At 41.5% G+C, this 14,073-nt stretch overlaps 3 protein-coding genes across 7 annotated transcripts; 2 read left to right on the top strand and 1 right to left on the bottom strand.

Moving 5' to 3' along the window:
- Positions 1–674: 674 nt before the first annotated feature.
- On the top strand, positions 675–4,084 carry LOC116209611 (polygalacturonase At1g48100). Of its 2 annotated transcripts, XM_031543308.1 has the most exons (6): positions 675–1,286; positions 1,667–1,834; positions 1,948–1,992; positions 2,077–2,284; positions 2,374–2,455; positions 3,257–4,084. In XM_031543308.1, the coding sequence occupies exons 1-6, from the start codon at positions 831–833 to the stop codon at positions 3,756–3,758; spliced, it is 1,461 nt and encodes a 486-aa protein (XP_031399168.1). In that variant the 5' UTR covers positions 675–830; the 3' UTR covers positions 3,759–4,084. The 2 variants fall into 2 exon arrangements, with proteins under 2 accessions (XP_031399168.1, XP_031399166.1); XM_031543306.1 differs by having other exon boundaries at positions 1,948–2,284.
- A 689-nt stretch (positions 4,085–4,773) lies between these two features.
- Positions 4,774–6,765, top strand: LOC116207374. 2 transcript variants are annotated; one of them, XM_031540286.1, is made up of 5 exons: positions 4,774–4,933; positions 5,043–5,125; positions 5,218–5,262; positions 6,234–6,331; positions 6,430–6,765. In XM_031540286.1, exons 2-5 carry the CDS (start codon positions 5,072–5,074, stop codon positions 6,506–6,508), a joined length of 276 nt encoding a protein of 91 aa, XP_031396146.1. In that variant the 5' UTR covers positions 4,774–4,933; positions 5,043–5,071; the 3' UTR covers positions 6,509–6,765. The 2 variants fall into 2 exon arrangements, with proteins under 2 accessions (XP_031396146.1, XP_031396147.1); XM_031540287.1 differs by having other exon boundaries at positions 4,788–4,933; positions 5,040–5,125.
- A 173-nt stretch (positions 6,766–6,938) lies between these two features.
- LOC116207373 (probable boron transporter 2) lies at positions 6,939–12,461 on the bottom strand. Of its 3 annotated transcripts, none has more exons than XM_031540283.1 (13): positions 12,196–12,461; positions 11,439–11,623; positions 11,231–11,313; positions 10,885–11,077; positions 10,620–10,758; positions 10,355–10,520; positions 9,855–10,021; positions 9,588–9,761; positions 9,271–9,366; positions 8,984–9,121; positions 8,375–8,694; positions 7,812–8,079; positions 6,939–7,476 (listed from the first exon to the last, which is right to left on the bottom strand). In XM_031540283.1, exons 2-13 carry the CDS (start codon positions 11,540–11,542, stop codon positions 7,180–7,182), a joined length of 2,145 nt encoding a protein of 714 aa, XP_031396143.1. In that variant the 5' UTR covers positions 11,543–11,623; positions 12,196–12,461; the 3' UTR covers positions 6,939–7,179. The 3 variants fall into 3 exon arrangements, with proteins under 3 accessions (XP_031396143.1, XP_031396144.1, XP_031396145.1); XM_031540284.1 differs by having other exon boundaries at positions 12,301–12,458; XM_031540285.1 differs by lacking the exon at positions 12,196–12,461 and adding an exon at positions 11,969–11,987.
- Positions 12,462–14,073: the final 1,612 nt, after the last annotated feature.

Genomic DNA, 14,073 nt, shown 5'->3' with positions numbered 1-14,073 from the left:
AGATCTGATCTGGACCACAGAAACATAATTCATGGTTTGAAACTTTGTACATGTCAAGAGTGCTTTTGTTTCGGTTATATAGAGAGGCCCACATCCTAGTAAAATTCGTTGCAGTAGAACAGACTAATTCGGGAGCAAAGAAAAAGAGAAATATAAAGAATATGAAAAATCCTTATTATGATAATCGAATTCAAAACCTTTTAATTTCATGCGAGAATATTTGCTACCAGAATAATGAATGAAGTTCTCACTTGAGAACAAAAATTGCCAGAGACTCCACCGTGCCCTTCAAAAGGTTCCAAACCGTTTTTCCTAGGGAAAGTGACATCCCCAATGAATCGCGGCTCGACACATGTCGACCCCATTCACGAGAATATAACATTGATGTATACCTGAAACCCGTAAGAAATAACCGGTAGCGCCAATTCTTCGAATTTTCGGGGGAATTTTGTTATGGCTATAAGGCCATGAGCATTCCTTATAAACTAGTAGAATTACGTAAGTCGAATGTTTGGTGTGTTACGCACGACCACGCCTCAGCACGTTCCTTGGACCACCCCACCTGGTTGTGGACTTCTTCTGACAATGCATCGTGTGAATTGAATGGCTACTATATGTACAGTTAACGAACAACTGCCGGGTATAAATTAGACCCTTTTCCACCTCAAAACCTCCAATTGCCGAAAAGTTCACATTAGGCCACCTTGGAGGCTTCTTTCCAGCTCATTCTTCCCTTCTTACATTTTGTTCATAAGTAAATCTTCTGACTTCTCTTCACATAGCAGCCTCTCAGGAGGATCAGCATCATCAGCTTCATCATAAATTCATCAATGGAGCCGAGTAAGACCTTGCTAGCCATTTGGGTCATTGTCACTCTCTTCTCCACAAGCAATGTGGTGGAAGGAAGGTACCATTACCACAAGAGGCCCAAGAAGGGCGGCGGTGGCAGCTCGGGGTCCCCTGTCCCTCCTCCTGACTCTTCTCCCCCTTCGGAGTCCCCCGTTCCTTCCACCCCTGCTACTTCTCCCCCCGTCGTCGGTCCTCCAGGCATTCCCTCGGACCCAAGTCCTGATCCTAGCAGGGGCTCGGACACAGACGGCATTTTTGACGTGACATCCTTTGGCGCTGTTGGGGATGGGTCGACAGATGACACGGCGGCATTCACAGCGGCATGGAAGGCTGCCTGCGCGGTCGAGTCAGGCACCATCCTGGCTCCCTCAGGCTACTCCTTCATGATCACCTCAACAATCTTCTCGGGCCCGTGCAAGCCTGGCCTCGTGTTCCAAGTAAGAACCAGTTGCCTTGAATAACTCTCAGCACTTCATGTTTTGGGAAAATTATTGCGTGCTCTCAAAGTACCGGCTTATCCATGCTCTATCAAGTCAAAGGAACCACAAGATTTGTGCGCATTGTGACTTAAAATGCAGTGTCACGTTCTCAGGGTTTAACTTCTAACTGCTTAGAGCATAAACAATTTTTCCTGATCCTGTTGTAAAGAGGTTCCATAATTGCCGGTCAATTACAAGCATTGATCGTTTGTCGGTTGCTTGGTGATCGAGGGCCGTGATATAACCAATAGTTCCTGCAATTTCGCATAATTCTGTGCAACAACTTCAAAATGAGTTGAATTGTAACTTACCATAGAGTCATTCCAAATTTGGCTCAGGTGGATGGGGTCCTAATGCCACCGAACGGACCGGACTGCTGGCCAAAGGCTGATAGCAAGAAGCAATGGCTCGTCTTCTATCGGCTCGATAACATGACATTCACAGGATCGGGCACCATTGAAGGAAACGGCGAGCCTTGGTGGGACCTCCCCTGCAAACCACACAGGGTACTAAGAAAAACTTCTTTGCATTCCTAACAAACACTTTTTTATTTTTATTTTTTTAATGCTTGAAGTATGAAATCATCTGATCCTAACATCAATAAAAATGGACATTTCAGGGTCCTAGCGGACAGACTGCCAAAGGACCATGTGACAGCCCTGCTGTAAGTACCAATTTAAACAGCAAAGTTTATCAACACGAAAGCGAATTTTTCTGTTCTAATGATATATTGCGCGGTACATTTCAGATGATTCGATTCTTCATGAGCACGAACTTGGCTGTCAATGGGTTACGGATCCAAAACAGCCCACAGTTTCACATGAAGTTCGATGGCTGTGAGGGAGTGCTGATAGAGAAGCTCTCCATATCGTCCCCGAAGCTCAGCCCCAACACCGACGGCATCCACATAGAGAACACCAAGTCCGTAGGGATATACAACTCCATGATCGGAAACGGTAGGAAATACATCAATCAACTGTCGGCTCGGCATTTCATCCGTTTCTAAAACCGATTAATTTATTGTTATACTGAATGATTTCTACAGGGGACGATTGCATCTCGATTGGACCCGGGTGTTCAGACGTTGATATAGAGGGCGTTACTTGTGGGCCGAGTCACGGGATCAGGTATGATATACTCATCCTTTTTCCGAGAAAATTGTAAATGACCTCATAATGATATAATGAGAAAAAACCAATAAGATTGCTTCAATTAAGAAACCTTACTATAATTAATCGAATGATTAGCGCTTATTATTTAATTTATTGTAATTTAATTGAGACTTCCTCACGTCATATGACGAGATAGAATCACCGAATAATCTCTCCATTTTTCCTCATTAATCTTGCTGTATCAGCTTCCATGTAACCATGTCTGCCTTCTCTTATTGGTGAAAGTAATTCCCTGTTTGCAAGCAATCTATCCTTGGGGAGTTTCCACAACGATTCAGATGGATAACTTTGCTTGTGACATTGCAAATTCTTATGCACAGATTTATCTTTGTAGTCTTATGGCTGTGTAAACTCTTCTTATAAATTTCGTTTTCTCGAGCATTTTGTCATGTAATCTTACTCGTAATGAATATATATCCTCATTATTTTCCCCAAAAAAACTGTGAAAATACAAATTTATCCTTTTCTCTCGAGCTTATTCCTCACCAAAATTCTTCTTATAGAAAAATTTACTTCATATTATCAATTTTCACATGCCCTTACTTACGACCAAATAGTTATGAATTCGATTCTCATTAGGAGAATATTTCCTATGCTTGTTTATTTATCTTTTTCTTTACTGAATTTATGGACGTCTTTTATAATCGACAAAATTTTGATTGATTTCATAATACTAGGATGAATCGACCATTTTTGCCTATACATTGAGGTATGTAATGTGAGTGATCTTGACATTTTCTCTCTATTTTAATGCAGTATCGGGAGCCTAGGGGTCCACAACTCGCAGGCCTGCGTCGCAAACATCACAGTCCAGAATACCATCATCCGAGAGTCGGACAATGGCCTAAGGATCAAGACCTGGCAGGGCGGGACGGGGTCAGTGAGCGGCATCCGGTTCGAGAACATCCAGATGGAGAACGTCCGGAACTGCATCATTGTAGACCAGTACTACTGCCTGTCCAAGGCCTGCCTGAACCAGACCTCGGCAGTGTACGTCAATGAGCTGACCTTCCGGAACATCAAGGGCACCTACAACGTCATGAGCCCCCCGATCCACTTCGCATGCAGTGACACCGTTGCCTGCACTAACATCACCATGTCCGAGGTCGAGCTCCTTCCCCATGAAGGTGAGCTCATGGACGACCCTTTCTGCTGGAATGCCTATGGGACCCAGGAGACGCCCACGATCCCTCCGATCGATTGCTTGCGGGATGGTATGCCCGAAACAATAGCAGAGAGCTCCACATATGGTTGCTAGATCCATATTTATAATCATAGAGAATAACTAGAAATAGAACAGAATGGATAGATTTCTCCATAGGGAACATGATAATGGTATATGGAAGGACTGATTAGCTTTAAATACTGCATAGAGGCTAAGCGCCATTATCTGATTTCGGCTATGGATTTTACTTTTTTTTCCTTATATTATTTAGGATCTCCATCCCAATTAAGGTTTTATTCCCTTTATTGTGTGATGAGATATATATATATATTTATATTGGGCCCACATGCTTGCCCCAGCATTTGTAATACTTTGGATTTTCACACGTATAATAATAGAGGTTGGCGTGACTTTTTTAACTTCAAAGTTCCAATTCACCTATGCATGGGAATGTCACGGTGCAATCATTTTAAAGTCTGGAGTAAAATTTTGCTTGGTAGTAAATTACTTAAATTTCTAATAAATTGCTAACAAAAAAAAGTTTAAGTACATAAATTTCAAAGCAAAATAATATAAATTTTGAAATAATTTAGTTAGATTTTAAAATGATTTACCTTAATCAGTAAAAATATTATTGGTAATTTTGTTTGATTGTATGGTGCAATCATTTTATTGATTGCACTATAAAATCCCCCTTTGGGCATAGTGTCCATTCCAATCTTTTCCGACTTCAAAATCCACTTAATAAAAATTGGAAAACATTATCAACAAAGAGGTTGACTCAAACAACACGAAGGACATGCTCCTCTCCTTGAGGTCTCGGGTCAAAATCCCATCGGGAGACTGTGAAAAGCAATTCACTTAAATGTATTTGGCATGGTGTAGATGACATACTTGGACCGGCTCAAGGAGAGTATAACTAAGTGACGTAGCGGAAGAAGTACGCTACAAATACTGATCCGGCCCATTTAAACATTAATGGGCCGAGATGAACAACTTGTATAGGCCCGTCACTATACGGCACCGGCACCGCATTGCTGATATTTCAACTGGGGCACTTTCTATATCTGGACCGGGTGCATATAGGCCCAAATTCAACTGACCGTTCAGTTGCCTTTGGGCTTACGTGTACCCGGTCCAGGCTAATTTTTTCCTAGGCCGCCCACGTTCCCCCCTCCTGTCATCGTCCGTTCCTCTCTCGTCGGACTGGAATCATCGGAAAGCCGACAGACTTGAGAACTGAACGGTGAAGAACATCTGATCACAAGGTACCGTCTTCTTCAACTGATTTGAGATACTCCATCAAATTCGATCTCGCCGTACTGATTCTGTTATCTTGTTTTTCGTCCTGTCCATGCCGCTTTCTACGAGAAGCAGCTCTTTGATTTCACTCCGCCGTGAACGAGATGCCGTCTCTGCAAAGCGCTTTGCCGCCGGAGCTCGCCGACAACGTCATTAGGGTCAGTCCTCCCCATTTCCGGTCCACAGGTTACGATTCATCCAATCTGAAAATTCCTTGTTCAGAATCGTTGATTCGAGCTTGTTTTTGCAGCTTTACCGCGAGTGTCTTCGACGAGCTAAATTCATTGGTCACAAGGTACAATCTTAGTCTTCCCTCACTGTTGTAGGGATTTTTATGGGAATTTTCTCGTTTTCCAATGATAATATAAGCACATTCCTCTTATTTGTAGCTGAATTGCTTTTTGGTAATAGGGGAGAGCCCTAAAGTTTGAATTTTTGTGGGGGCATTAACTGGCTGGTACTTCCTTGAGCATTTCGGAGGTTTTACAGAATCGTGTTAGAGCTACGAACTACTTGCTTACTTGGTGTAGTTATGTTTTTCCAAACCTGAAAGGATTCTGTCAATTAACAAGAGATATCGTTGGGGTTGTGAGACCACTGATGATGGCATTCATTCCCTGCAAGACGAGAAAAATGATCATACAGTCTTAAACTTGTAATGCCAATGCGGTTAAGTGTATAAAACATGAGAGACTTCCACATCTGTCACTGGTTGAACTTATTTGGGATGGAGAACTTCTTCGACTCGCAATGTTTCAGGGTCGTGATACTCCTGTATGAATGCCCTTAACTTTGCTTGTATGTGTGGACTGGTTGAGAATTTTATTGGGTTCTTGCATTCTCATTCATGTACTGCTTGAAAGAACCAGAGGAAGCACCTTGTTTATATAGTCTATCGTTCCGAATTTTGGCTGAAGGTGGTAGTTGACACTTGACATTGCTTTTGGTGTAAACCCTAGTATCCATAAGCTCAATTGGATCCCGATTAATCCAAGTCGAGCCGGGTTGGCCCACAAAGGGGCTCTCCCAGCTTGGATTTTTCCCATTCACAAGACTCGAACTCGAGACATTGCTTAAGGGGAACAAGCGCTGAATTGCTTGAACCAACCCACGTTGGTTCACATTGCTTTTAGATGCACCTAGAAATGAAATTATGAGAGACTAGCAGATTTAGGATGAATCTATTTCTTTTGTTAGATCTTGTCTTTATTTTTTTGCTAATGATACTACATGAAATGAATTAAATTGTGTGATTATGGTGTGCAGCAACACAATACGGAGTTGCTTGTTAATCTGGTGAGGCAAAATTTCAGAAGGAACGTGCGTGAGACTGATCCAGAGAAAATTCAAAAGTTGAAGGATGAGTGAGTCTCAGAAACTCTTTGATTGCTTCTTTATCTATGGATGGTAGCAAGGCACTAATCCACGTCCTTCCTTTTCCTTCCCTTTTTTGTGTTTCCAGTGCTGCAAGAGGACTTATAAACCACATGCTTTATGAGTCCGAGCAAATGTCCGGTCGGAAATTCAGTCAAGGCTCCTGAGGCTTTTTTTGGTCAATGATGCTCCTAAAGTATATTTTCTGCAGTTGAATTTTCGGACTGCTGTGAAATGCTCTTTTTCTTGAGGGATGCCTATTGTTATCAATTATGAAACCTAAACATCTGTATGACGAAGCATTAGTTTACGGAATAACAAGGCAGATTAGGAATTTCAGAAGTCGTGGTCTCTAACCTTGTATAGATGCTGTCATGATTGATCTTGCAGAATGCCTTGCCTGGGGAATAGATCTTTCACCTCACAGACTCTCGCGTTCGGCTCTCCTCTCCTCTCCCAGCCATGTATTGTATATTCCATTGATAGGATCAAAGATTTTGCAATGCCATCGATCTTTAACTCTACTTTGAGAAACAACAGAGACTAGGCACCCTTTGATCTCTCTGGGTTCAGGTTCCTTATATGCTGTTTTCCAAGTAAATTCAAATCACTTGTATCTCAAGAGTCATCAAGAACGATGAACGGGAACCAAAAGTATGAAGAGAATGTTACTACAACTGCTAGCACAAATACAAATATGAATGAACAATACTTTACATTTAGAACAGCCAAATCAAGTTAACAAAGGGATATTCCGTTCTCCTACCTAACCTCGATTTCTCCCATTCATCATTCAGCAGCAAGTTTAGAATCTATATCGATATATGAGATTTTATCTCTACCCAGTTTTCCCTAAGTTAGACGGTCTCATTTCCACAGCTCTGGGACTTGACAGGCCTCTTCCACCAAGTCGCGGACTCTGATCCCCTCTAAGTTCACTGATGCGTGGGCTGTACACCTTATCTGAGACTGAGACCCTCGGACTCTGAATGTCAGCGATGTCTCGAGATGGTGTTGAGGTTGAGCTCACGACCTTAGGGCTACATGTTCGCCTCATCTCGCCCCTGCTCCGCGTAATCATGCCGTCTAAAATCTCTCCATCATCAGGGAAAGATGTCCGAGTAATCTCCCCTTCCTGTTACCAGAGTCCAAGCATATAAACGTTTAAACAAGTCCATAGTTGATGGCTTATGCAGATAATCTTCTAAGGGTCCCGCTAAAGAGTTGATTTCAAAGGAAAGAATAGAAGTTCTCATGGACAACTATCAACCGTACCAACTCTATTTCTCTAACTGTTTGAGGAAAGTCATGCAATATCAGCCATCACTTCCCACCCAACTAACCGAGCCTTGTCTCCTAAGCAATTATTTTCAGGTATGGCATTGCATTTATTACTCAGAGATGTTCCTTTTGGTACTGAAATCCATTCACGAAGACAATATGAAGCGAAGAGCAATAGACAAAACTTACAGTTGCCAGGTGAAATGGTAAGGCCGGTGCCTCTTCATAGTCTGCAGCGTCTAAATCTTGGAGGTGAGCTCCTTTGAAGAACTTGGCCAGAATGTATTGCCTCACAGGAACCAAAAGCATGATCATCAATGGGAAAAGAACCCCAGCTATTGGAACCCATGTTATCCCGAAACAAACAAGCAAGTATGCTGTCTGGAAAATTGTGAACATTGCAATCGTTTTGAATGGCACGGTCTCCACGAAAGTTGCGTGGTACTCCTCAAGCACCCTGAAGGAATGGGAAGGATAGAAAACTTAGTCAAAAGCGTTCAGTTCTATTCGAAGGCATTTATACCCGAGGACAACATTTTGGTTTACTAAATTGCAATGAAAATTTACTGCAGTTATTAATCAATTTACGGTGAGATAATGTGCTAGCTTAAGTGTGACAAAAGGGTAAACAAGTGCCTACTTAGCAGAGAAATAAGAGGTGTTGGTGCCCTGTAAGTTAACAGCTATGCGGCTCTACCCTTACAAGCAAAACTATAATGAGGATAAGAAATGTAAGAGGAATCAAGAAGTACTTGTATCTTCTGCTGGGAGCCGTGAACAGCAGTAGGATCCTCTCCCAGAACTGGTTGCCTGGTAAGCTCTCGATGGCCATGAATGCAAAATAACCCCACAAAACAGAGGTTGGGATCTTCTTCAGCAAAGGCATCGCGGCTACACATCCACCGACCAGCAAAGCCTGAAGAAGGTTACTGAGCCGTTGCTCTTTCACCTCAACCGGCAATAAGTCGTCGATCTCTTTCTCGACATCGAACACTGTTTCATCAACAGGAGCGTTGATGTTCCCCATGCTCGTGGCCATTTGAATGGTTGATTCTTTCAAATCCTTCAGTCCCTATTATTTTTTCCCATTTTAAATTAATAATGCATCAAGCAATTCTATTATGCAACTTTCGCAGTAAAAATGCGTACTACAATTGTTATATGATAAAGCAGAAGCCGAATTACATTACACTATAATACTGTGGTGCTACAGTTTCAAGTTTCACTATTTTATGTCTGAAAATATATTGCATTGGGACGTAAAGTTGCTATAATGCAGTATGATAAAAGAAAAGTCACTGGTCCCAGAAATTTTGTTGCCATTGGTAAAGGGTCTCTTGATGATAAGATTTCTGCAATACCTGAGCAGAAGGTGCCTGGTAAATTAGTGGGGTCTGCATCTGTTGGTAGGCTTCTTGCATGCTTCCATATACTTGAGGGAGACTCGTATTCTTCCTCATGCAATTCCGAGCAGTTGTCACAAGTCTGTTCCTCAGTAACTGCATAACAGATGTGATATCAGAAATTTCTGTCAAATCAAATCTCAAAGTTGTCTGCAAGCTGTCAAGCTTATAAGAATTTGCAACTTAATTGCTTTCTCATTAAAGTTCTCGACCCATGAATCAGATGACAGCGGGTGAATAAGTACCTGATGCTTAAGCGTAGCGAGACTTTTTGTATGCATGGGGGATTGAGGAATGACACCATTTGATGGAGGGATGCCAATAAGACCACATAGTATAGTCTGTAAAGCATCAACAGAAGCATATCATAAGCTTGGGTTTGCATCAAAATGTTCATAGGTGGCATTTGAACTCATAGAATCTTGCTTTTCAAGGAGATGACCTTCTTGAAAATGTGATTTCTGATGGAGTGGTTGCTAGTATAGTTTATCTTGTATGGAAAAGTAATGGTAAAAATTGAACTGGGAAAGGGGAGAAATTATAGGAAGGTATTACTTCGTACCAAAAAGCCCAGAAGAAGCAAATCATAATGGAAAGAAGGTGGTTTTCTTAGGTTGAATTCTTTCTGCTGAGCAAGCTGAGAAGCCACACTGTGATCGAAATAATAGAGAACTGCAATCATTGTCGCTGGGATGAAGGCTCCAAGGATATAAAGAACCGGCACATTTAGCATGTCCTATCAGATCATTCAGCAAAAAGACATTCTTGAGCCATTCTGAATTACATATCTGGATAATAGTACGTTATAACTGCTCACTTTTACCCTTACCTTTATAACAGTCCAATTCTCATATGCACCAGGAGACCAAGGGTTTGGGCTGAAAAGACGCCTCGGTATTCCTTTAGGAATGCTTTCTGCTGGTGCATAGGAAATTCCAGTCCATATGAGAACCATCAAAGGAACCCCATAATCTGCAATGAAGCCTCGGAGCCACCCTGAAGAAAGATGAGTAAAACCCATTTAGAAAAAGCTTACAGGAGAGTACAAGCTTTTGCATGTGTTATCAATAACACAAATGCCTGCATGTTCAAATAGAACCATTATGCAATATTTATATCTGTACCATACCAAGTCCCTGATATTATTAAAACTTTTGAAGTTTGAAAAACCAATACCTACTGATCTGGAAGCTTCACAATTTGCTTTGAACTTTTGCATGATATCGGATCCAGTTTTCATTTCGTAGATTCCAGCTTAATCTATGTTATTCCAAGTTCTCTATGCATGCATTAAGCCAATCTAAATTATCAGCGTCTTGAAAGACTCACCTGATCCATAACGCCAGGATCTTGCTTTTCTGCTTCTTAATGCTGTCAGCAGAAGGCCAAATGACAGAACCAAAGCAAACATGCCATTTGCAAATCTCCATGAAGGTTGGAATTCAAGAAGATTTGGATTTTCTCTCTCGGGTATGTGAAACTCATCAACCAATCCCTAATAGTCATCCACCAATTAAAGTAACAAAGATCAGCTCCTTCGGAAAAGGCACAAAACCATCTAGTTACTGATTATTGAAAAGAGCATTGAACTGACTTTAATGGCTTCCTGCATGAAAAGCATTGCTATAAGAAGGCCAAACAATTCTCCAGCAATACGAGTGAACCTATTGATGATGGAACAAGCTCCTAGTATGGCCAGCAGAAAAAGTAATAACGCAGTCCACACACAAACCCTGCCCAACATAAGTTTCACAAATTAATGGAGAGAGAGAGAGAGAGAGAGAGAAACGTTTAGACATGATTAGGCGATAAACATAGCCCATGGAATCATTTCCAAGATTTGAATAGAGATTTTTTACCATCCGGTCCAAGCTAGGAAGAGTTTCGATCCCAAGTCAGGTCTGTCTTTTGCGAAGTTGAACATGAACGTGTACATAATTACAGTTGGCTCTGCAACCCCAAGAATCAGTAGAGGCTGTCCCCCGATTAAGGAGTGTATGATTCCGCATAATGCCGTAGAAGCCAGTGTTTGGACTGCTGTGAGAACCCCATCTGCCGCCAATAACAGGGATACGATGTTGGAAAACGGGACATAGTATTAACAGGACTTGAAGCTATTAGGAAACTTATTTTCCAAGAATGTATATTATCAATTATGGCTAAATTGTACAGGACTTGAGCAGAACTGTAGTGAAGTATTCTCACCTGTGTTTCTTTCCAGTTGTTCTCCAAATGAAATGACCGGGATTGCCGAGGCAAAAAATATGTATGTGGTGGGCGCCAATATCCTGGGGAGAATTTAAGATTTTACCAAAGTAGTATATCATTATCTTAACTGAATAAGCCGAGACTACAAAATCAATAACAGACACAAACAAGGACTAGTTTGCGGAAATAGCAGAGAAATTGATACCTAAAGCCTGCCCTGAATCCGCCAGTCCAGTCTTGCTTGTAGCACAACCACCTCCCACGAAGATCATTCTTTATTCCACGAAATGGTACAAAGGTCTCTTCCATGTTTCTTGCTTACCCGGACTTTAAAACAAAGAACTGGGTCCTCTTTCACTCTAGTAGACCATAACTGAGGCGATCAATGAGCTGACAAATCCGAGATAGGAGAAATGCAAAGTTACTATGAATAAACCAAAATAAGGCACATATATATAAAGAAACTCAATACTCAAAATCTAAAACCAACAAAGAATGTATAAAACCATACAGTGCCAGGGGAAGGTTATTCTAAACCCAAAATCAGAGAGCCTACCACTTATCCCAAAAAAAAAAGAAAAAAAAGAAAAAGAAAAAGAAAGCCCATTTCCAAGATGCTACACAATTCACAAGACCATGGCAGTAAGCGTGAAAGCTCAGAAGAAGACTGCAGGCAAAGGCATTGCAAGATTGAGCAACAAACAAGACAGGCCTTTTGCTGGTTCCGAATCTAACCCATGTAACAATGTGGAGACACAGAAGATTCGCAGGGACAGCTCCGAATATACACACCCAGAAAAGTTTTCAGTGGGAGGGGAACTTTAGATTTGATGCAGACGGTAGGATGTTGTTGGGGAAATCAAAGGAGAGTGACTTTAAACAATCATTATTAGCAGTTGGAGGAAAAGGAAGAGGAGAAGAGGGGGGAAAAAAAGGAGGAAATGCAGAAGGCATTGCCTTACCGTATAATGGCTGAAAACGGGATGCGACCCAGCGACCAATCAAGGAAGTACAGAATGTAGATGAAATACTCTAATGCCAAGCTGAAATGAGTTAGAGGAACGCACCCTTCCCCTTCTCTTGTGCTGAAACAGAGAAAGGGGAGCTTTTTAAGAGGAAAGGAGAGAGCTTTTCACTTTCAGTTGAGAGTGCATATGAAGAGAGAGAGAGAGAGAGAGAGAGGGGCATGGAAGAGGGATGAGTTGAGTGTGTTTTTCTGATTGTGCCAATCCATGCCAAGCTGGCGTCTGAAGAAGCGGCCCAGTAGCTTCTCTGCTCTATACTACACACATACATGCACATTTTACATGCAAAACATCCAATACATACATAACATGCATGCTAGAGCACATAATAAAATGTTTTTAGTTGGGGTTTCTATTGCAAATGACAATGAAGATGGTTACTTTTGTAAAATCTGCTCGGTTATGACCTATTTTTGTACATCTTTCGACGGACACTCGACTCTCGGGTAAAAGTCGGATGAACTTCAAAGAGGAAAAGAGAAATTGATATCTTGAAATTAAAAAGTACGTAAAAATAAAACAGTATCGAATCATCGTATTTTACTTCAACCTCTTCCTTTATCCATGTCGTTGTGCATTTCACGTCAGACTACTACTTTTTTTTTTTTTTTGCTATATCTGAAATCCAAACTACTCTTTCTTTTAAGTATATAAATGCAAAGTCCTTGTATCTTTTTGACATCGATCAATTACTATTGGCATTCATTAATGCCTTAATGGTGCCTCTTGACTCGGGCCTGAGATATTGTCGTTGCTAGAGACTCATCAGAAAACCCTTCTAGCCACGCTCGATAAGAAAATACCGACTCGAATCGGTCACTATAACACGATATAATACACCATTTTTTTTCCGGACACCATGCCATCGCATGAACAAGCAAACTAGTCAAAATTCTGTCTCGCTCGAATATTATGGCTTTTTGTTCCTTCCGCGATTCACGCCCTCTTGTCATGAGACCAAAATCATCTCGAAATTTGGCACCAACTTATTTTCAATTGCCCCATAGAAAGATGCGAATTATTCCAATAGAAAACTCGAGGGGAGAAACAGACGGATAACTAAAGATTATGCTGTCCATCAAGATAAATCATCGTCCGGCTGATCAACGATTAACCTCGGATTTATTCATCCAAATCGATCACATCCGAATCGATAAGATGATCGAGTTTACATGACAAGAGGATCTATAAAGCTCGCTCATTAAATCTCATCGAGATTAAAGCGTGCTTCATAACGATCAGGCCCTTTTTCAGTTTGCCTGAATTCGACTTCTTTAGGTGTTGTACGCCGTGACCGGATCGGAAAATGTACTCATCGGATGCCCTCTGAGGAGGGGAAGAAACACAAACAACATGCACCCGACTAATGATTCTTGCAACTTTCCATTTATCATTGTATCAAATTCCAATCAATCAGCATTGATTGTTGGAAAAGAAGGATTAGGAGGACAAAGACACAGCTAAAGTGACAAAAGCAGAAGCATTGAATATCCATACACGCATGCTGCACTGGAATCAATCAATCAATCCTCCCTTTTGATTCTTTTCCAATTCAGAAGTCCTATGCAGCTTTCATCACCCTTTTTTTTTTTTTTCTTAAAGCACGCAGAATGCTCCTCAAAGTTGAAAATTGTACTCGAGATTCGACCTTTTCAGCCTTCTCGGGCCGTTGTGGTACCGAATCACTGCCATTCGTCGGCACCATTTTGATTTGGAAACCGAAGCACGCCCACATAACCGAACCCGAAAGAACCCAACTTCATGGTTTAGTCTTACTCTCGTGGCTTCTCTATCGTTATGGATGGGCGTGGACCC

Source organism: Punica granatum, chromosome 5, assembly GCF_007655135.1.
Source record: "Punica granatum isolate Tunisia-2019 chromosome 5, ASM765513v2, whole genome shotgun sequence".
NCBI lineage: Eukaryota > Viridiplantae > Streptophyta > Magnoliopsida > Myrtales > Lythraceae > Punica > Punica granatum.
The sequence above is the reverse complement of the archived record's forward strand: the minus strand, read 5'-3'. Positions and strand labels throughout refer to the sequence as shown.

Excerpts from the sequence above, each read along its gene's own strand:
- LOC116207374 (XM_031540286.1), top strand. The coding sequence starts at position 5,072 with ATGCCGTCTCTGCAAAGCGCTTTGCCGCCGGAGCTCGCCGACAACGTC. Across the intron at positions 5,126-5,217 it reads TCGCCGACAACGTCATTAGG|CTTTACCGCGAGTGTCTTCG; the intron begins GTCAGTCCTCCC and ends TTGTTTTTGCAG. Across the intron at positions 5,263-6,233 it reads CTAAATTCATTGGTCACAAG|CAACACAATACGGAGTTGCT; the intron begins GTACAATCTTAG and ends TATGGTGTGCAG.
- LOC116207373 (XM_031540283.1), bottom strand. The coding sequence starts at position 11,542 with ATGGAAGAGACCTTTGTACCATTTCGTGGAATAAAGAATGATCTTCGT. Across the intron at positions 10,759-10,884 it reads TTCCTAGCTTGGACCGGATG|GGTTTGTGTGTGGACTGCGT; the intron begins GTAAAAAATCTC and ends TATGTTGGGCAG. Across the intron at positions 8,080-8,374 it reads GCTCCCAGCAGAAGATACAA|GGTGCTTGAGGAGTACCACG; the intron begins GTACTTCTTGAT and ends CCATTCCTTCAG.
- LOC116209611 (XM_031543306.1), top strand. The coding sequence starts at position 831 with ATGGAGCCGAGTAAGACCTTGCTAGCCATTTGGGTCATTGTCACTCTC. Across the intron at positions 1,835-1,947 it reads TCCCCTGCAAACCACACAGG|GGTCCTAGCGGACAGACTGC; the intron begins GTACTAAGAAAA and ends TGGACATTTCAG. Across the intron at positions 2,285-2,373 it reads CAACTCCATGATCGGAAACG|GGGACGATTGCATCTCGATT; the intron begins GTAGGAAATACA and ends TGATTTCTACAG.